Source organism: Oncorhynchus mykiss, chromosome 8 (assembly GCF_057628025.1).
Source record: "Oncorhynchus mykiss isolate SJ-2025 chromosome 8, ASM5762802v1, whole genome shotgun sequence".
NCBI lineage: Eukaryota > Metazoa > Chordata > Actinopteri > Salmoniformes > Salmonidae > Oncorhynchus > Oncorhynchus mykiss.
The window spans coordinates 83,515,001-83,537,254 of record NC_143029.1 but is presented as its reverse complement, the minus strand read 5'-3'; the positions used below and the strand labels follow the sequence as shown (position 1 = coordinate 83,537,254).

At 48.2% G+C, this 22,254-nt stretch overlaps 1 protein-coding gene across 1 annotated transcript in view; it reads left to right on the top strand.

Annotated features, from left to right (window-relative positions):
- Positions 1-22,254, top strand: part of LOC110531012 (supervillin) — an 80,137-nt gene that overhangs the window by 25,515 nt on the left and 32,368 nt on the right. Inside the window, exons 14-22 of the mRNA XM_090183066.1 lie at positions 4,703-4,852; positions 5,185-5,338; positions 9,966-10,162; positions 10,287-10,645; positions 12,050-12,929; positions 13,501-13,636; positions 15,598-15,654; positions 16,635-16,822; positions 17,677-17,680. Of these exons, the coding sequence (XP_090039192.1) occupies positions 4,703-4,852; positions 5,185-5,338; positions 9,966-10,162; positions 10,287-10,645; positions 12,050-12,929; positions 13,501-13,636; positions 15,598-15,654; positions 16,635-16,822; positions 17,677-17,680 (2,125 nt within the window). The remainder of the gene's footprint in view (positions 1-4,702; positions 4,853-5,184; positions 5,339-9,965; positions 10,163-10,286; positions 10,646-12,049; positions 12,930-13,500; positions 13,637-15,597; positions 15,655-16,634; positions 16,823-17,676; positions 17,681-22,254) is intronic.

Below are 22,254 nucleotides of genomic sequence, written 5' to 3'. Positions count from 1 at the left end.
ATGGATTTGTCAGGTTGAATGAGGATACAGGTTGAATGAGGATACAGGTTGAATGAGGATACAGGTTGAATGAGGATACAGGTTGAATGAGGATACAGGTTGAATGAGGATACAGGTTGAATGAGGATACAGGTTGAATGAGGATACAGGTTGAATGGATTTATCAGGTAGACTGAGGATACAGGTAGACTGAGGATACAGGTTGAATGGATTTGTCAGGTAGAATGAGGATACAGGTTGAATGGATTTGTCAGGTAGAATGAGGATACAGGCTGAATGGATTTGTCAGGGAGAATGAGGATACAGGCTGAATGGATTTGTCAGGTAGACTGAGGATACAGGTTGAATGAGGATACAGGTTGAATGAGGATACAGGTTGAATGAGCATACAGGTTGAATGAGGATATAGGTTGAATGGATTTGTCAGGTAGACTGAGGATACAGGCTGAATGGATTTGTCAGGTAGACTGAGGATACAGGCTGAATGAGGATACAGGCTGAATGAGGATACAGGCTGAATGAGGATACAGGCTGAATGAGGATACAGGCTGAATGAGGATACAGGCTGAATGAGGATACAGGCTGAATGAGGATACAGGTAGACTGAGGATACAGGCTGAATGGATTTGTCAGGTAGAATGAGGATACAGGCTGAATGAGGATACAGGCTGAATGAGGATACAGGTTGAATGAGGATACAGGCTGAATGGATTTGTCAGGTAGACTGAGGATACAGGCTGAATGGATTTGTCAGGTAGACTGAGGATACAGGCTGAATGGATTTGTCAGGTAGACTGAGGATACAGGCTGAATGTATTGGGCAGGCAGCTGTCTGCTCTACAGTGCCTTCTGCTGTTGGTCGTGTTCAGGTGTCACATTACCTCGCTACTTTTGCCAACTCACTCACATGCTGCTTGGTTGTTTCCCTGGAATAGCTGTGTGAACCAATGACATGTATAAACCCTGGATTGCTGATGCTAAATATTGGCCATTCAGAGGCTTTGAAGCCACCGGTCGGCCATATTGGCACCCCCTTAGTTGGAGCAGTCTTCCCATAGGAATGAATGGAATTCTACAGTATTTCAATTAAAATACGAAATGACATGTATAAACCCTGGATTGCTGATGCTAAATATTGTCCATTCAGAGGCTTTGAAGCCACCGGTCGGCCATATTGGCACCCCCTTAGTTGGAGCAGTCTTCCCATAGGAATGAATGGAATTCTGCAGTATTTCAATTAAAATACGAAATGACATGTATTGAAGTATTTGTTTTTGTAGTGGGGACAGTAACATTAGTACTCTAATAAAATACTTGAAGGAAAATGTATTTTATTTGTATGTTTATCTCACATAATCTAATTTAAAAGTCTGCATTAAGGTGTCTGTAATTTAATAAATACATTTCTAATGCTTCCAAAATCTTGTTTTACAATTGAAGAGGAGTACCAAGATGGCTGCACCTTGTGTCTTCAATACAGCGACCCCTGTTTGTCACCTAAGGTTTATACACATCTTTGGTGTGAACCTCATAGACGGGTTGGTTGTGTAGCAACCAATTTCTTTTTTTTTACCTTTTATTTAACTAGCCAAGTCAGTTAAGAACAAATTCTTATTTTTGATGACGGCCTAGGAACAGTGGGTCAACGACAGATTTTTACCTTGTCGGCTCGGGGATTTGATCTTGCAACATTACGGTTACAAGTCCAACGCTCTAACCACTAGGCTACCGGCCTCTAACCACTAGGCTACCGGCCTCTAACCACTAGGCTACCGGCCTCTAACCACTAGGCTACCCGCCTCTAACCACTAGGCTACCCGCCTCTAACCACTAGGCTACCCGCCTCTAACCACTAGGCTACCCGCCTCTAACCACTAGGCTACCCGCCTCTAACCACTAGGCTACCCGCCTCTAACCACTAGGCTACCCGCCTCTAACCACTAGGCTACCCGCCTCTAACCACTAGGCTACCGGCCTCTAACCACTAGGCTACCGGCCTCTAACCACTAGGCTACCCGCCTCTAACCACTAGGCTACCCGCCTCTAACCACTAGGCTACCGGCCTCTAACCACTAGGCTACCGGCCTCTAACCACTAGGCTACCGGCCTCTAACCACTAGGCTACCGGCCTCTAACCACTAGGCTACCCGCCTCTAACCACTAGGCTACCCGCCTCTAACCACTAGGCTGATTCCGGGTGAAAGCCAAATGCCATAGCTTTCTGTGGTGGGGAAACATACATTATTCAAAATATGCCAGTTTGATGAATACAGCCATAACTAAACCGTGCAAAACAGCTGTCAGCTCAAGAGATTCTAATACCGATATAGAGAGGTCTGCAGAACTATGGGGCAAAACTGGCGGGGTTGGATTAGATTGTTGACAACATGTCAACTATTTAGTCTCCAAATGTTTGTTTGAAAACATAAATACATTTGCACAATGAGCACTTGTCTCTCAAAATGATTGTTACAGTTTTTGATTAGCCAACTGGTGAATTTTTGCCACATTTAGCATAGACATGGCATCAGTCAAAATACTAAAAATAAGTCATGGTATCAATAACAAGATACAACGAGCTGAAACAAAACACCTACAATTCTCCACAAGGCAGCTAGCTTCCTGTCATTGTTACTAGCTATCTGTCCGTTCAGAATCATAACACATTTTCGTGATGTTGTCAGCCAACCCGTCTATAAAATCAAATGTTATGTCACATGCGCTGAATACAACAGTGAAATGCTTACTTACAAGCCCTTAACCAACAATGCATTTTTAATAAAATACCTACAAAAAAAGTAATAATAATAATAATAATAATAACAAATAATTAAAGAGCAGCTGTAAATAACAATAGCGTGGTTATATACAGGGGGTACTGGTACAGAGTCAATGTGCTGGGGCACCGGTGTCGAGGTAATTGAGGTAATATGTACATGTAGGTAGTGTTATTAAAGTGACTATGCATAGATAATAACAAGAGTAGCAGAAGGATAGAAGGGGAGAGGAAATGCAAGTAGTCGGGGTAGCCATTTGATTAGCTGTTCAGGAGGCTTGTGGGTAGAAGCTGTTTTAGAAGCCTCTTGCCTCTTGGACCTAGACTTGGCGCTCCAGTACCACTCCTGTACCACTTGCGGTAGCAGAGAGAACAGTCTATGACTAGGGTGGCTGGAGTCTTTAACTATTTTTAGGGCCTTCCACTGACATCGCCTGGTACAGAGGTCCTGGATGGCAGGAAGCTTGTCCCCGGTGATGTACTGGGCCGTACGCACTAACCCCTGTGCTTTGCGGTCGGAAGCCGAGCAGTTGCCATACCAGGCAGTGATGCAACCTATCAGGATGCTTTCCATGGTGCAGCTGTAAAACCTTTTGAGGATCTGAGGACCCATGCCAAATCTTTTCAGTCTCCTGAGTGGGAATAGGTTTTTGTCGTGTCCTCTTCACGACTGTCTTGGTGTGCTTGAACCATGTTAGTTTGTTGGTGATGTGTCCTCTTCACGACTGTCTTGGTGTGCTTGGACCATGTTAGTTTGTTGGTGATGTGTCCTCTTCACGACTGTCTTGGTGTGCTTGAACCATGTTAGTTTGTTGGTGATGTGTCCTCTTCACGACTGTCTTGGTGTGCTTGGACCATGTTAGTTTGTTGATGATGTGTCCTCTTCACGACTGTCTTGGTGTGCTTGAACCATGTTAGTTTGTTGGTGATGTGTCCTCTTCACGACTGTCTTGGTGTGCTTGGACCATGTTAGTTTGTTGATGATGTGTCCTCTTCACGACTGTCTTGGTGTGCTTGGACCATGTTAGTTTGTTGACGTGGACGCCAAGGAACTATAGGGGGAAGAAGCTTGTTCTAACACAATATATTCTTGACTTAAGGGATCTTTCAACTTTTTTTCTCAGCGTCACTGCCTGTTTAAATGGATAGTTCACCCAAATTACAAAATTACATATTGTGTTTCCTTACCCTGTAAGTAGTCTATGTACAAGGTAATGCAGGAATCCATGCTTTAGTTTTGTTTACCTGACCACTGTCTCCAGATGTAATTTTGTAATGTGGGTGAACTGTCTCCAAGTTCATATGGTGAAATGTGTCACACGTCTTGTGATGCTGGCTGAGGCTCAGTGCATCGGTCAGGTTCCCGTGTGGGGCGAGTGTAGCACCCGGTTTGTTTACCGACCGAGGATAAACTTAAGATGTTGACAGAACCAAACGTCCAATATTCTCTACTACAGATGGCCAACAGCATCGGCAGTTTGAGTAACTACTTCAGTGTCGTCGTCAACACATCTACTTATAACTGCTGTTGCCATGGCTGCATCCCGAGTCTCCACCCTTCTCCAAAAGTATGCACTTGCCAATGCTTACGTCATCCTGACCGCTGCGCTCTCGACCAATCCTGTGCTTTTAAATCCATGACAGGGTGTGTGCAATTGCAAAGGGGGTGGAGAATCGGGATGCAGACCATGCTTTGATCAGGAACTAGTTATTTACCTTGGTTGCTATTCATAGGATACGTTTATCTGACTATTAACGATGTTGTTTTGACAGAATGTGTTTGACAAGTTACTCACCCAGAATGTCAACATTGTCTAGAGATTGTCCTTCAATTGTACAGTACATGCATTACATATGGCCCTGCAGCTGTTACCCAAAGCAGCACAACATGCACTCATTGTGTGTGTGTGTGGTTCCTCCTCCCAGCTTGCAGGAGGCGTCACAGCACGGCTCCAGGGTGCGGAGCATGGGGGAGCAGGAGAGGGAGGCCCAGTCAAGGCAGGCAGAAGAAGGACCAGGGCCTGAGAGGGTGATGGAGGACCTGGGTCCAGATGAGCCTGACCTCTCCACTCTCAGGTACAGGCAGACTAGGAGTTAAGCACATTGTCTCAATCCCAAATGGCACCCTAAGCTCTATACTGTATAGTGCAGTACTTTTGACCAGGGCCCATTGGTGCCATTTGGGACACAACCTTACTCTCTTGTGTAAACAAATGAAAGTGTTCTTGGACCTGCCCAAAAGTAAACCACATCAAAAGTGATTTGCAAAAGACCTGATCTGATTTTGCCAAAATACCAATTAGTGGCAAAATATCAGAATTGGGCCGCCTGAGTAAAAGCAGCCTATTTAGGGAATAAGGTGCTATTAGGGTCACACCCACTGATTACCATCTCCTCTCCTGTCCCAGCCTGGTGGAGAAGATGGCCCTGTTCAACCAGCTGTCCACGCAGCCCTCCAAGCCTGCCGCTAAGGGGGCTGGGGCCTCCAGGGTGGACACCCGCCAGCGTAGGGCAAACTCCCGCTTCCAGACCCAGCCCATCACCCAGGGAGAGGTGGCTCAGGTAGGGCAAACTCCCACTGCCAGACCCAGCCCATCACCCAGGGAGAGGTGGCTCAGGTAGGGCAAACTCCCGCTTCCAGACCCAGCCCATCACCCAGGGAGAGGTGGCTCAGGTAGGGCAAACTCCCGCTTCCAGACCCAGACCATCACCCAGGGAGAGGTGGCTCAGGTAGGGCAAACTCCCACTGCCAGACCCAGCCCATCACCCAGGGAGAGGTGGCTCAGGTAGGGCAAACTCCCACTGCCAGACCCAGCCCATCACCCAGGGAGAGGTGGCTCAGGTAGGGCAAACTGCCAGACCCAGCCCATCACCCAGGGAGAGGTGGCTCAGGTAGGGAAAACTCCCACTGCCAGACCCAGCCCATCACCCAGGGAGAGGTGGCTCAGGTAGGGCAAACTCCCACTGCCAGACCCAGCCCATCACCCAGGGAGAGGTGGCTCAGGTAGGGCAAACTCCCACTGCCAGACCCAGCCCATCACCCAGGGAGAGGTGGATCAGGTAGGGCAAACTCCCACTGCCAGACCCAGCCCATCACCCAGGGAGAGGTGGCTCAGGTAGGGCAAACTCCCGCTTCCAGACCCAGCCCATCACCCAGGGAGAGGTGGCTCAGGTAGGGCAAACTCCCGCTTCCAGACCCAGCCCATCACCCAGGGAGAGGTGGCTCAGGTAGGGCAAACTCCCACTGCCAGACCCAGCCCATCACCCAGGGAGAGGTGGCTCAGGTAGGGCAAACTCCCACTGCCAGACCCAGCCCATCACCCAGGGAGAGGTGGCTCAGGTAGGGCAAACTCCCACTGCCAGACCCAGCCCATCACCCAGGGAGAGGTGGCTCAGGTAGGGCAAACTCCCACTGCCAGACCCAGCCCATCACCCAGGGAGAGGTGGCTCAGGTAGGGCAAACTCCCGCTTCCAGACCCAGCCCATCACCCAGGGAGAGGTGGCTCAGGTAGGGCAGGGGTGTCAAACTCATTCCACGGAGGGCTGAGTGTCTGTGGGTGTTTTGCTTTTTCCTTTCAATTTATTAAGACCTAGACAACCAGGGGGAGTTATTTACTAATTGGTGACCTTAATTAATCAATCAAGTACAAGGGTGGAGAGAACCAGTAGATACTTGCCCCTCTGTGGGACGAGTTTGACACGTGTGGTAGGGAGTCAATCAGTCAATCACTACTGTTGTTATCCATTACCCAGGTAGAGGTGGATCAGGTAGGGAGTCCTGCCCCTCTTTCAGCCCAGATAGAGGCTCTTTTCACCAGGGACTTTATGGTCTTCTTCCCTCTTGCACTTCAACACTGCAGCCTCTAGGTGTCACACAAGTCAAGGACATGGCTGTTGTCCAAACCAATATTTCATTTCTGAATTGGTTCAAATTACATTTAGGGTTAAGGGTTTGGTTAAGGCAAGGGTCAGTTTTTGGGTTAGTCGGGCTGTCAATGGGATCGTGACCAGGAAAGACCCCTCAGTCTGTACCCAAGTCAAGCTCTACACTGACAGTATATTGTTATACACCAAAGTCTTTGTCTTTGCCCTGATACAACTACATTTGGATCATACTTTGTAAACACTGAAGAAATCACACAACTATTCAGTGATTCAAGATGAGCAGCATGTATTGAACTAATATACAACAACATGAAGTCATGATGTGTCTATACAACAGATCCTATGGGTACCTCTCCTCCTCCTCCGTTGACTAATGAAGAACAAGACGCAAGCAACCTGCCTAAACACTGCTGCTGATTGGTAGTGTTCTACTCATAGCGTTCCCAAGGCACGCGGGCGGCGTTCCCAAGGCACGCGGGCGGCCAATGATGTCCATATAGCCCTCCGTGATCGCCAGAGGTAGCCTGACTGCCATTAGATGAGATCCTCAGACCCCTTGTGAGACCATATGCTGTTGCGGTTGGCCCTGGGTTCCTCCTAATGCAAGACAATGCTAGACCTCCTGTGGCTGGAGTGTGTCAGCAGTTCCTGCCAGAGGAAGGCATTGATGCTATGGACTGGCCCGCCCGTTCCCCAGACCTGAATCCAATTGAGCACATCTGGGACATCATGTCTCGCTCCATCCACCAGGAGTTGGTGGATGCTTTAGTCCAGGTCTGGGAGGAGATCCCTCAGGAGACCATCCGCCACCTCATCAGGAGCATGCCCAGGCGTTGTAGGGAGGTCATACAGGCACGTGGAGGCCACACACACTACTGAGCCTCATTTTGACTTGTTTTAAGGACATTACATCAAAGTTGGATCAGCCTGTAGTGTGGTTTTCCACTTTAATTTTGAGTGTGACTCCAAATCCAGACCTCCATGGGTTGATAAATTTGATTATCATTGATAATTTGTGTGATTTTGTTGTCAGAACATTCAACTATGTAAAGAAAAAAGTATTTAATAAGAATAGGATGTGTTATTTTAGTGTTCCCTTTATTTTTTTGAGCAGTGTATTATACTTTTATATTTGTAAATGTTTTTATGCAAAGGCTGTCTTGTCATGCACATAGAGTACACTGTAAAGGTAATTAAATAAAACTGGCTGGAATATTTTAGGTTTTAATTATAAATGTCGATTTAGAGAACATCAAATTTCGACCCATCAAAGATGGCAAGGAAATTGTTGTACTACAGGTGAATGCAGCCTGCTAGTTGTAAGGTTGTACTACAGGTGAATGCAGCCTGCTAGTTGTAAGGTTGTACTACAGGTGAATGCAGCCTGCTAGTTGTAAGGTTGTACTACAGGTGAATGCAGCCTGCTAGTTGTAAGGTTGTACTACAGGTGAATGCAGCCTGCTAGTTGTAAGGTTGTACTACAGGTGAATGCAGTCTGCTAGGTCTAAGGTTGTACTACAGGTGAATGCAGTCTGCTAGTTTTAAGGTTGAACTACAGGTGAATGCAGCCTGCTAGTTGTAAGGTTGTACTACAGGTGAATGCAGCCTGCTAGGTCTAAGGTTGTACTACAGGTGAATGCAGTCTGCTAGGTCTAAGGTTGTACTACAGGTGAATGCAGTCTGCTAGTTGTAAGGTTGTACTACAGGTGAATGCAGTCTGCTAGGTCTAAGGTTGTACTACAGGTGAATTAGATCTGAACAAAGTGGTGACTATACACAGAGAATCACTCCTAAAAAGCGGGATGAATTATAATGCATGACATTGTAATGCTATGATAATGCCCTACTAAAGAGTGGGATGAATTATAATGCATGACATTGTAATGCTATGATAATGCCCTACTAAAGAGTGGGATGAATTATAATGCATGACATTGTAATGCTATGATAATGCCCTACTAAAGAGTGGGATGAATTATAATGCATGACATTGTAATGCTATGATAATGCCCTACTAAAGAGTGGCCACTTACACTGTGTACAAAACATTCAGTACAGCCTCAATTTGTCAGGGTCATGGACTCTACAAGGTGTCAAGCGTTCCACAGGGATGCTGGCCATGTAGCCTCCAATGCTTCCCACAGTTGTGTCAAGTTGGCTGGATGTCCTTTGGGTGGTGGACCATTGTTGATACACATGGGAAACTGTTGAGCAAGAAAAACTCAGCAGCTTTGCAGTTCTTGACACAAACTGGTGCACCTGTCACCTACTACCAGACCCCGTTCAAAGGCACTTACCTGTTTTGTCTTACCCATTCACCCTCTGAATTCCACACAGACACCATCCATGTCTCCAGACTTAAGAATCCTCCTTTAACCTGTCTGCTTCCCTTCATCTACACTGATTTGAAGTGGATTTAACTAGTTACATAAGGGATCATATCTTTCAGCTGGATTCACCTGGTCAGTCTGTCATGGATGTTTTGTATACTCAGTGTACATGCTTTCCATTGAGAAAAACAAATGCTTAATTGATCATGTATTATGAACGGCTATGACTTATGAACGATGGCATTATTTATATGACAGGTTTATGTTGTTTTCTGAATTACCTCAAGGCCTGCCTTGTCTGAAGCAATATTTTGTTTAGAGTTGGAGATGGTCCATGTTTGTTTTTTATGACTTATCTTGGACAGCTGCCCTTCTTGCTCTGATATCTGACTGCATCTGTTCTGACTGCATGCTGTCCTTTCCCCCCTGCCCCTCTATCCCTCCCTCCCCATCCCTCTATCCCTCCCCCTTCCCCGTCCCTCTATCCCTCCCTCCCTCCCCGTCCCTCTATATCTTCGTTCCTCTATCCCTCCCTCCACATCCCTCTATCCCTCCCTCCACATCCCTCTATCCCTCCCTCCACATCCCTCTATCCCTCCCTCCACATCCCTCTATCCCTCCCTCCCCATCCCTCTATCCCTCCCTCCCTCCCCATCCCTCTATCTCCGTTCCTCTATCCCTCCCTCCACATCCCTCTATCCCTCCCTCCACATCCCTCTATCCCTCCCTCCCTCCACATCCCTCTATCCCTCCCTCCCCATCCCTCTATCTCCGTTCCTCTATCCCTCCCTCCACATCCCTCTATCCCTCCCTCCCCGTCCCTCTATCCCTCCCTCCCTCCCCGTCCCTCTATCCCTCCCTCCCTCCCCGTCCCTCTATCCCTCCCTCCCCGTCCCTCTATCCCTCCCTCCACGTCCCTCTATCCCTCCCTCCACGTCCCTCTATCCCTCCCTCCCTCCTCTCTCTTCCTGCAGCTGCAGAATGGAGACCGGGTCAAGCTAGAGCCTCTATCTGTTTCCTTGGTCCGCTCCGTGGCATCCGTCAGCTCACAGCTCTCGGTTGCCACAGTAACCGCGGTGAACTCCGGCATGGGTGACCACTTGGGGAAATCTACGGCCGTCCCCTACAACCCCCCTGCCCCCACCACTACCACCCTGGACAGAGGGGTGAGGTGTGTGTCTTTATATTATAACAGCTCTAAACTGTATCAAATAATTCAGCCTTCACTACTATTGATAGTGTATTGTTGCAAAATTGAATAAACCTCTGTCGCACGCTCTCTCTTTCTGTCTCAGGTACTTCAGCCTGACCCAAGGTGAAGACTCCTCCAGTGTCCCTGAACCAGATGTGTACTCCCCTGGCCTTTCCCTGTCAGAGCAGCAGCAGGCTCACAGCAGAGCAGACAGAGGAAGGGCTCCCGGAGCCGGTCGCTCGTTCACTGGCTACAGAGAGGAAGAGGAGGAGGATGTATCGGGTGGAGGGACCAGCGAGGAGAGGGAGAGCCGTAGTGGTCCTGGAGGCAGGGAGAGCAGAGACAGCAGGCAGCAGCGGTATCAGCCCACAGCCCCAGAGCAACAGCCCCAGAGCACCACAGCCCCAGAGCCCCAGCTACCTCAGGCTCAGCAGCGGCACGCCAGCGGTAGCCACGAAAGGGGTGAGTTACAGGTGGAGCCTAGACGGTGAGAGACAGAGACGGTGAGAGACGGTGAGAGACAGAGACGGTGAGAGACGGTGAGAGACAGAGACGGTGAGAGACGGTGAGAGACAGAGACGGTGAGAGACGGTGAGAGACAGAGACGGTGAGAGACGGTGAGAGACAGAGACGGTGAGAGACGGTGAGAGACAGAGACGGTGAGAGACGGTGAGAGACAGAGACGGTGAGAGACGGTGAGAGACAGAGACGGTGAGAGACGGTGAGAGACAGAGACGGTGAGAGACAGAGACGGTGAGAGACAGAGACGGTGAGAGACAGAGACAGCAGCAGCAGAAGCACCTCCCTGCAAAATGAGGTAGCACAGGAACTACCTGAGAAAGACACGGAGCTCGGAGACGCACAGGAACTACCTGAGAAAGACACGGAGCTCGGAGACGCACAGGAACTACCTGAGAAAGACACGGAGCTCGGAGACGCTCGGAGACGCTCGGAGCTGCAGCTCGGAGACGCTCGGAGCTGCAGCTCGGAGACGCTCGGAGCTGCAGCTCGGAGACGCTCGGAGCTGCAGCTCGGAGACGCTCGGAGCTGCAGCTCGGAGACTCTCGGAGCTGCAGCTCGGAGACTCTCGGAGCTGCAGCTCGGAGACTCTCGGAGCTGCAGCTCGGAGACTCTCGGAGCTGCAGCTCGGAGACGCTCGGAGCTGCAGCTCGGAGACGCTCGGAGCTGCAGCTCGGAGACGCTCGGAGACGCTCGCAGCTGCAGCTCGGGGAGACGCTCGGAGACTCTCGGAGCTGCAGCTCGGAGACGCTCGGAGCTGCAGCTCGGAGACGCTCGGAGCTGCAGCTCGGAGACGCTCGGAGCTGCAGCTCGGAGACGCTCGGAGCTGCAGCTCGGAGACGCACAGATGCTTCTGTGTCCATCACATCACAGAAGACATGGCTGAAGACAAGGCTTCAATACTGATTCTAATGAGCATTTTATTTAGATTTTTTTTTACATACGTTTGCCTTCGCGGCTTCCTACGTTTGCAAAAGGACTGCCGCTGTTACTGACGGGCTGTTTGTGATTGGGATTCCAAATGAAAATCAAATTATTGTAGGTTTTGGCCATGCTGGTAGATCAATGCAGACACTGTAATAGGGTTGACCCGTCTCTGTCTGTATACATTGTTTAAAAGAGGTCCAGGATCGTATTTTATTTACACTCCTTTCTGGAGAGAGGGGGGGAGGTGGAGAGACCCTCCATGCAGACAAACCACTGTACATAATAGACAGTAGCTGAGGTGTGAATTTGAACGTGTGTGTGTGTGTGTGCTTCTCTCTCTCTGTATGAGATGAGTATTGATTTCAATATGGATTTATTACAATGCATTGTGTGTGTGTTGCTTTCTTCATGTCTACACAGACGCGGATCACACCAGTGTGTCATTGAGAACTGCCACAGCAGTGGTGTCGTCCAGGAGGGTCTCTCACAGCGCCAGTGTCCAGCAGCAGCAGGTTCAGTCTTTCACCCAGCTTCCCCAGACTCTGCCCAAACCTTACACCCAACAAACCCCACAAACTCAACCCCAGCCCCATCCCCAGCCTTACGCTCATCCACCTCTGCCCCACCCCCAGCCTTACGCTCATCCACCTCAGCCCCACCCCCAGCCTTACGCTCATCCACCTCAGCCCCATCCCCAGCCTTACGCTCATCCACCTCAGCCCCACCCCCAGCCTTACGCTCATCCACCTCAGCCCCACCCCCAGCCTTACGCTCATCCACCTCAGCCCCATCCCCAGCCTTACGCTCATCCACCTCAGCCCCATCCCCAGCCTTACGCTCATCCACCTCAGCCCCATCCCCAGCCTTACGCTCATCCACCTCAGCTCCATCCCCAGCCTTACGCTCATCCACCTCAGCCCCATCCCTTCACCCAGGCACTTTCAGCCCAGCCCAAGCCCCAGGAAAGGGAGAGACGATTCACCCAGCCATTACCCAAGCCCTACTCTCAGATAACCCCTCATACTCAACCCAACCCCCAGTCCTTCTCCCAGCCTCCTCCGCCCACTCCCCAGACCCTACCCGAGCCCACGTCCTTCCCCCAGTCTCCTCCACCCCCTCCCCAGACCACTCCCCAGACCCTACCCGAGCCCACGTCCTTCCCCCAGTCCCTGGTCAAGTCCAAGTCCCTGCCTCTGGACAGCAGTGAAGTCTTCGCAGGACACAGTGTGTCCGACCTCCTCTCCCCCGCCAAGACAGAGCTCTCAGAGATGTCCGCCAAGCAGATGTCCATCAAGGAAAGGTGAATATGTGGGGGTAACTGGTTATATAAGGGCTACGTAGTACCACAGTAATACCCATAATACTCTTTTAGCACCTTTTTTTTCCTATTTATAACCTAATAGGGTTCTTCAGCTGTCCCTATAGGAGAACCCTTTGAAAAACCCTTTTGGGATCCATTTAGAACCCTTTCCACAGAGGGTTCTACCTGGAACCAAAAAGGGTTCTCCTATGGGGACAGCCGAAGATCCCTTTTGGAACAGTTTTCTAAGAGTTTATAGTACCACAGTCTGAGTCATAATACCTGTAACTGGTTATATAACGGCTATATAAGCTGGGGATTTACAGGCTTCTGTTAGCTAATGTTTGCAAACTTTTTGATTCACCCTGCTGTCTTTGTGAAAAGCTTGATGATCTAAAGATTATGAGACCAGAGTGAGGCAGTGTTGAATGAGTTTGTGTCCTTGTGAAATATGTTTCTGCCTCTTGTAGCTTTTGATGTGAAGGAGTTTTATTTCTGGCCACTGCGTTTTCCTGAACTGAGACTAGCCTCTCTTGTTCTCTCTCTCGCTCTCTCTCCAAATGTCTCCCAGGCTGGCCCTGTTGAAGAAGAGTGGTGACGAGGACTGGAGGAACAGGATGAATAAGAAAAAGGAAGTGGTGACGGTTTCTGTGACTGAGAGACACTCCACAGTACAGGGATGGGAGGCAGCACAGACCTACAAGAAGGTGAGACTTCACATTATCTAACGGCGGCGCTAGGCCACTGGGGCGGCGCTAGGCCACTGGGGCGGGGCTAGGCCACTGGGGCGGGGCTAGGCCACTGTGGCGGGGAGGATGGTGCCAGTCTCCCTGGGGGGGTATGGTGCCAGTCTCCCTGGGGAGGGGAGGGGGGGTATGGTGCCAGTCTCCCTGGGGAGGGGAGGGGGGGTATGGTGCCAGTCTCCCTGGGGAGGGGAGGGGGGGGTATGGTGCCAGTCTCCCTGGGGAGGGGAGGGGGGGGTATGGTGCCAGTCTCCCTGGGGAGGGGAGCGGGGGGTATGGTGCCAGTCTCCCTGGGGAGGGGGGGGGTATGGTGCCAGTCTCCCTGGGGAGGGGGGGGTATGGTGCCAGTCTCCCTGGAGAGGGGAGGGGGGGGGGGGGGTTTATGGTGCCAGTCTCCCTGGGGAGGGGAGGGGGGGGTATGGTGCCAGTCTCCCTGGGGAGGGGAGCGGGGGGTATGGTGCCAGTCTCCCTGGGGAGGGGAGCGGGGGGTATGGTGCCAGTCTCCCTGGGGAGGGGGGGGGTATGGTGCCAGTCTCCCTGGAGAGGGGAGGGGGGGGGGGGTTTTATGGTGCCAGTCTCCCTGGAGAGGGGAGGGGGGGGGTATGGTGCCAGTCTCCCTGGAGAGGGGAGGGGGGGGGGTATGGTGCCAGTCTCCCTGGGGAGGGGAGGATGGTGCCAGTCTCCCTGGGGAGGGGAGGGTATGGTGCCAGTCTCCCTGGGGAGGGGAGATGGGGTATGGTGCCAGTCTCCCTGGGGAGGGGGGTATGGTGCCAGTCTCCCTGGAGAGGGGGGGGTATGGTGCCAGTCTCCCTGGGGAGGGGAGGGGGGTATGGTGCCAGTCTCCCTGGGGAGGGGAGGGGGGGTATGGTGCCAGTCTCCGTGGGGAGGGGAGGGGGGGGGGGGGGTGTATGGTGCCAGTCTCCCTGGGGAGGGGGGGGGGGGGTATGGTGCCATTCTCCCTAGGGGGGGGGGGGGTGTATGGTGCCAGTCTCCCTGGAGGGGGGGGGGGGGGGGTGTGTGTATGGTGCCAGTCTCCCTGGGGAGGGGGGGGTATGGTGCCAGTCTCCCTGGGGAGGGGAGGGGGGGTATGGTGCCAGTCTCCCTGGGGAGGGGAGGCAGGGGTATGGTGCCAGTCTCCCTGGGGAGGGGAGGCAGGGGTATGGTGCCAGTCTCCCTTGGGAGGGGAGGCAGGGGTATGGTGCCAGTCTCCCTGGGGAGGGGAGGGGGGGTATGGTGCCAGTCTCCCTGGGGAGGGGAGGCAGGGGTATGGTGCCAGTCTCCCTGGGGAGGGGAGGCAGGGGTATGGTGCCAGTCTCCCTTGGGAGGGGAGGCAGGGGTATGGTGCCAGTCTCCCTTGGGAGGGGAGGCAGGGGTATGGTGCCAGTCTCCCTTGGGAGGGGAGGCAGGGGTATGGTGCCAGTCTCCCTGGGGAGGGGAGGCAGGGGTATGGTGCCAGTCTCCCTGGGGAGGGGAGGCAGGGGTATGGTGCCAGTCTCCCTGGGGAGGGGAGGCAGGGGTATGGTGCCAGTCTCCCTGGGGAGGGGAGGCAGGGGTATGGTGCCAGTCTCCCTGGGGAATTATCTGTCTGGGGTCTTTGGAGAAATCCCTTGTCTATTTCAGACCATGATGAGATCCAGATTGAGTTTCTCTTGAACTAGCACTAGTGCGTCACCAAGAGCTTGTTTTACAATATGTGTTGCTACAGAATCGCATGTGATTATATCTATTTAATGTACAGTATTATATTGAATAAGGCAAAGGTCTTGTTTAACTGACTATTAATCCTTTGATTTAAAGGGGCAATCCTCAGTTGAAACAATAACACGTTACCCCCTCACTGTTTCGGTAAAAAAGGGATGGGGCTGGAGAGATGTAACCACTCTCAAATTCATATATGGACTCTGTTGTGTTTCCCATGTCTTCAGGAGGAAAGGATGGTTATTGATGGTTTTGCTGCTGTCACTGTGTCTGAACAGCTGTGGGTAAGACCTGACGAAGGTGCTGTGCCAAGGCCCATGTGCCAACGGTGGTCCACTGAGCTCTGTGTGAAACCTGCTACTTCTTTCATTCCACTGAGCTCTGTGTGAAACCTGCTACTTCTTTCATTCTCATGTGTTCTGTTGTTCACTGCCTTTCAGTGTTGCTGTGGTCGAGGGTTGCAACGTTTCGATAATTTCCCCAAATTTTTCAGGTTTTCCAGAAATCCCGGTTGGAGGATTCCCGGATGTAATGCTTATTCCCTCTTGATTCTGGGAATATTCCAACCGCGATTTCTAGGAAACAGTTGGTGGGAAATGAAAGTAAATGTACAACCCTAGTTCTGTTTACTGCTGTTCAGTGTTGCTTTTGGTCTGACGCTAACCTATTGTACCTCTGGTGGTTTGGAATGCTGCTGACGAACACATTGGCTTTTGCTTGATTTGAAGTCCGTATAGCTACGCTATTGTGTTTAGAGATAAGATGTGATGCTGCCAGTCACCGGCTTTTTACTCTGCTCAAAACGGTTGCTTTTTGTACCGCACACTGGTGACGGAGAGCAACGTGATTCATCAAAAGCAAAGAATATTACTGTAAGCCAGTAGTGACTGAACAGAATGGTAACCACCGACTTGTCTAGGGACCTGTTTTATGTGCTGAACTGAATGGCATTGGATACAGCAGCGTTAACGATTGTCCAGTTAACGATTACTTCGCATTCAAGCACCTCTGGAAATGTTCATGATTAAACATGTAACACTTCCATGCCAGTGGTGGCTGGTGCCAGAGGACGGGCTCATAATAATGGCAGAAACCCAATGACTGGAGTGGTGTCTCACACGTGGTTCCCATGGGTTTGATACTGCTCCATTCCAGACATTACAATAAACTGTCCTCCCCTCACCAGCCTCCACTGTTGCATGCCGTTGCATTTCATGTGAGGGGCTCAGGTGATGCTGTAGATGTTGTCTCCCTCTCTTTAAAGGGGAAAAGACATTGTGAACCAGCTAAAGATTTGACTGGGGAACCCTCCCCCCGTCTGCTTCAGCCCTGGACCCCCCATCATGACTTCAGACTTGATTTATCCAAAATAATATCTGTGAGTTGTCTTCCATCAGTGTGTTCTCTCTGCTCCTGGTCTCAGTCACAACTTGTAAATGATCATTTCTGGTTGTGAATGTTATGGTAACTCTCCTCTAGCCTGGCTAACCTAAACTCCTTGCTCCGGCCAAACGCTACGCCACGGATGTTAGTTTCTTCTCCGCAAAGGGTCTGGATCTGAGTACCTCCCCCGACGATTTCTAGAATGGATTTCCATTCTAGACCATCTGATTGGTGCCAGAAACTGATGGGTTGAGCCAGAGCCAGAACACATGTGGGTAAAGTGGCGTTTTGAAAATTCGTCTTTGATACTCTGATTGGTTGGAGATGATCCAATCGCTGATTACTTTGTTTTGTACAACACTCGTCATTTGACATCACCACAAACTACTTCATTGATGGCAGCTTCAGACTGAAGTGAACGATAGAACAGCGGAGGAATTCTGTTTGAGTCATCAGGCCATCTCCTCGGCATCCTTTCACTATCATTCCTCTGTATCTCTGCCTGACTGTCATTTTCTTCCTTATTTTCCACGTCAGTGGTGGCTGGAGGACGAGCTCATAGTAATGGTTGGAATGGAATGAAAACCGTGTGTTTGATACATTCCATTCCAGCCATTACTATTGGTATGAGCCTGTCCTCTGATTTAAAGTGACAACAGACAACATTGATCCACATCTCTTCTTCTCTTATGCACTTATCCAATCACCTCTGTCCTAATAAATGTCTTATCCAATCACCTCTGTCCTTGGGAACCTGTCTTATCCAATCGCCTCTGTCCTTAGGAACCTGTCTTATCCAATCGCCTCTGTCCTTGGGAACCTGTCTTATCCAATCACCTCTGTCCTTAGGAACCTGTCTTTTCCTCCACATATTCTCCTCCCATCTCTCTTGGCCATAAGTGCCAAGTTATTGACCCTCGCAGTCAGGTAAGAACACGCACCTGACCTGCCATGCATGTTTCACTCTTCTGCCTGGTACTTGGGCTGTGTCTTAAATGGCACCCTATTCCCTATGTAGTGCACTACCTTTGTCAAGGGTCCTGGTCTAAAGTAGTGCACTATAAAGTGAATAGGGTGCCATTTAGAAAGCAAAATTGGTCTTTCATTATCCCGTCATGCCTGTCACTGATAAGGACTGGTTAAACGTGTGTCTTGTGTACACATGATCACCTCTCGAACACCTCCCCCTATTCCTACGCATCCTATTCCTCGATCACCTCTTTCTGCCCTACCCCTTGGTTTTAGTGTGAATGAGAAGTATTGGTCAGAATGAATACTTATTCTACAAAGACGAAGCTACTCTACTGTGTTGCTTTCATTTCCAAGGGTTTTTTGTGGTTTTGATCAAGTGGAACAGGCCATTTGGGAGACGACAACAGTAGCCTGTTACAGATAGTCCTTGCTGTACAGCATCTGAACCTAATGTGTGTCGGGTGTGTTCAGAGGATGGGACGGGAAATAATGTGTGTACTGTAATAGTATCTCACAGTAAGAGACTGTTATAACAGTATATGTAATAGTATTTGTAACAGTAACAGTATATGTAATAGTATTTGTAACAGTGTGTAATAGTATTTGTAACAGTGTGTAATAGTATTTGTAACAGTGTGTAATAGTATTTGTAACAGTGTGTAATAGTATTTGTAACAGTGTGTAATAGTATTTGTAACAGTATTTGTAACAGTATTTGTAACAGTATTTGTAACAGTATTTGTAATAGTATTTGTAACAGTATATGTAATAGTATTTGTAACATTTGTAACAGTGTGTAATAGTATTTGTAACAGTGTGTAATAATATTTGTAATAGTATTTGTAACAGTGTGTAATAGTATTTGTAATAGTATTTGTAACAGTGTGTAATAGTATTTGTAACAGTATTTGTAACATATGTAACAGTATTTGTAACATATGTAACAGTATTTGTAACAGTGTGTATAACAGTATACAGTATTAGTCAAAAGTTTGGACATACCTACTCATTCAAGGGTTTTCATTTATTTATTTTACTATTTTCTACGTTGTAGAATAATAGTGAAGACATCAAAACTATGAAATAACACATGGCATCATGTAGTAACCCAAAAAAAGTGTTAAACAAATCAAAATATATTTTATATTTGAGTAGCCACACTTTGCCTTGATGCTTTGCACACGCTTGGCATTCTCTCAACCAGCTTCATGGGGTAGTCATCTGGAATGCATTTTAATTAACAGGTGTGCCTTGTTAATTTGTAATTTCTTTCCTTCTTAATGCGTTTGAGCCAATCAGTTGTGTTGTGACAAGGTAGGGGTGGTACACAGAAGATAGCCTTATTTGGTAAAAGTCAATTTTATGGCAAGAACAGTTCAAATAAGCAAAGAGAAACGACAGCCCATCATTACTTTAAGAAACGAAGGTCAGTCAATCTGGAAAATTTCAAGAACTTTGAAAGTTTCTTCAAGTGCACTCGCAAAAACCATCAAGCGCTATGATGAAACTGGCTCTCATGAAGACCGCCACAGGAAAGGAAGAACCAAAGTTCCAGAGGATAAATTCATTAGAGTTAACTGCACCTCAGATTTCAGCCCAAATAAAGGCTTCAGAGTTCAAGTAACAGATACATCTCAACATCAACTGTTCAGAGGAGACTGTGTGAATCAGGCCTTCATGGTTGAATTGCTGCAAAGAAACCACTACTGAAGGGCACCAATAAGAAGGACTTGCTTGGGCCAAGAAACACGAACAATGGGCAATGGAAATCTGTCCTTTTGGTCTGGAGTCCAAATTTTAGATTTTTGGTTCCAACCGCCTTGTCTTTATGAGACGCAGAGTAGGTGAATGGATGATCTATGCATGTGTGGTTCCGACTGTGAAGCGTGGTGGTGGTGTGGGGGTGCTTTACTGGTTACACCGTGTAGGATTTTTTTTACAATTCAAGGCACACTTAACCAGCATGGCTACCACAGCATTCTGCAGCGATACGCCATCCCATCTGGTTTGCCCTTAGTCCCACTCATTTGTTTTTCAACAGCACAATGACCCAACACCCCTCCAGGCTGTGTAAGGGCTATTTGGCCAAGAAGGAGAGTGATGGATTGCTGCATCAAATGACCTCCACAATCACCTGACCTCAACCCAATTGAGATGGTTTGGGATGAGTTGGACTGCAGAGTGAAGGAAAAGCAGAAAACAAGTGCTTAGCATATGTGGGAACTCCCTCAACACTGTTGGAAAAGCATTCCAGGTGATGCTGGTTGAGTGAATGCCAAGAGTGTGCAAAGCTGCCATCAAGGCAAAGGTTGGCTACTTTGAAGAATCTAAAATATATTTAGATTTGTTTAACACTTTTTTGGTTATAACATGATTCCATATGTGTTATTTCATAGTTTTTATGTCTTCACTATTCTACAATGTAGAAAATAGTAAAAATGAATAAAAACCCTTGAATGACTAGGTGTGTCAACTTTTGACTGGTACTATATGTAACAGTGTATGTAACTCTGTAACAGTTGTCGTGTCTTTGGCTATGCCGGATTAAGTGATATGACATGCTATTCTATAAAATAATTTCTCTGTAATTAATATTACCTGATTGAGCTAATCATGTAAATGTAATTAACTAGAGTCGGGCACCACAAAATAATATTTACAGAGCTGTTATCTTCCGAATAAACTCTTAAAGACCTAGTAATATTTTACATCAATAGCAGTCAATATTAATCGTCATCTTAATTCAGTCTCATCTGAAAGTTGTAAATGTAGTTATCCGCACGAACCCTGGCTAACAATTTGAATCAGCAATACAAAATTTGGTTTTAATTATTTATTTACTAAATACCTAACTAATCACACAGAATTACACATACACATATTTAAATCATAACTTGATTACAAATTATGTCATAAAGGAAAACGTCCCTAGCAGGCGGAACAGATACGACAGTTGGTTACACAAAAGAAAAGGGGCTGGGTTTGAGTGAAAGAGTGGGAAGACTGAGGAACAAAGGGCGACGCTGTGCTATCATAAATGCAGTATCTTATGCATTCTAAATTACCGCCCATTTGGAAAAGGAAAATGCAATAAATACAGTGGGGCAAAAAAGTATTTAGTCAGCCACCAATTGTGCAAGTTCTCCCACTTAAAAAGATGAGGCCTGTAATTTTCATCATAGGTACACTTCAACTATGACAGACAAAATGAGAAAAAAAAATCCAGAAAATCACATTGTAGGATTTTTTTAAATGAATTTATTTGCAAATTATGGTGGAAAATAAGTATTTGGTCACCTACAAAAAAGCAAGATTTCTGGCTCACAGACCTGTAACTTCTTCTTTAAGAGGCTCCTCTGTCCTCCTCTCGTTACCTGTATTAATGACACCTGTTTGAACTTGTTATCAGTATAAAAGACACCTGTCCACAACCTCAAACAGTCACTCTCCAAACTACACTATGGCCAAGACCAAAGAGCTGTCAAAGGACACCAGAAACAAAATTGTAGACCTGCACCAGGCTGGGAAGACTGAATCTACAATAGGTAAGCAGCTTGGTTTGAAGAAATCAACTGTGGGAGCAATTATTAGGAAATGGAAGACATACAAGACCACTGATATATTCTCCCTCGATCTGGGGCCGTGGGGTCAAAATGATCACAAGAACGGTGAGCAAAAATCCCAGAACCACACGGGGGACCTAGTGAATAACCTGCTGAGAGCTGGGACCTAAGTAACAAAGCCTACCATCAGTAACACACTACACCGCCAGGGACTCAAATCCTGCAGTGCCAGACGTGTCCCCCTGCTTAAGCCAGTACATGTCCAGGCCCGTCTGAAGTTTGCTAGAGAGCATTTGGATGATCCAGAAGAAGATTGGGATAATGTCATATGGTCAGATGAAACCAAAATATATATTTTTGGTAAAAACTCAACTCGTCGTGTTTGGAGGACAAAGAATGCTGAGTTGCATCCAAAGAACACCATACCTACTGTGAAGCATGGGGGTGGAAACATTATGCTTTGGGGCTGTTTTTCTGCAAAGGGACCAGGACGACTGATCCGTGTAAAGGAAAGAATGAATGGGGCCATGTATCTTGAGATTTTGAGTGAAAACCTCCTTCCATCAGCAAGGGCATTGAAGATGAAACGTGGCTGGGTCTTTCATCATGACAATGATCCCAAACACACTGCCCGGGCAACGGAGTGGCTTCGTAAGAAGCATTTCAAGGTCCTGGAGTGGCCTAGCCAGTCTCCAGATCTCAACCCCATAGAAAATCTTTGAAGGGAGTTGAAAGTCTGTGTTGCCCAACACATCACTGCTCTAGAGGAGATCTGCATGGAGGAATGGGCCAAAATACCAGAAACAGTGTGTGAAAACCTTGTGAAGACTTACAGAAAACGTTTGACCTCTGTCATTGCCAACAAAGGGTATATAACAAAGTATTGAGAAACTTTTGTTATTGACCAAATATTTATTTTCCACCATAATTTGCAAATAAATGCATTAAAAATCCTACAATGTGATT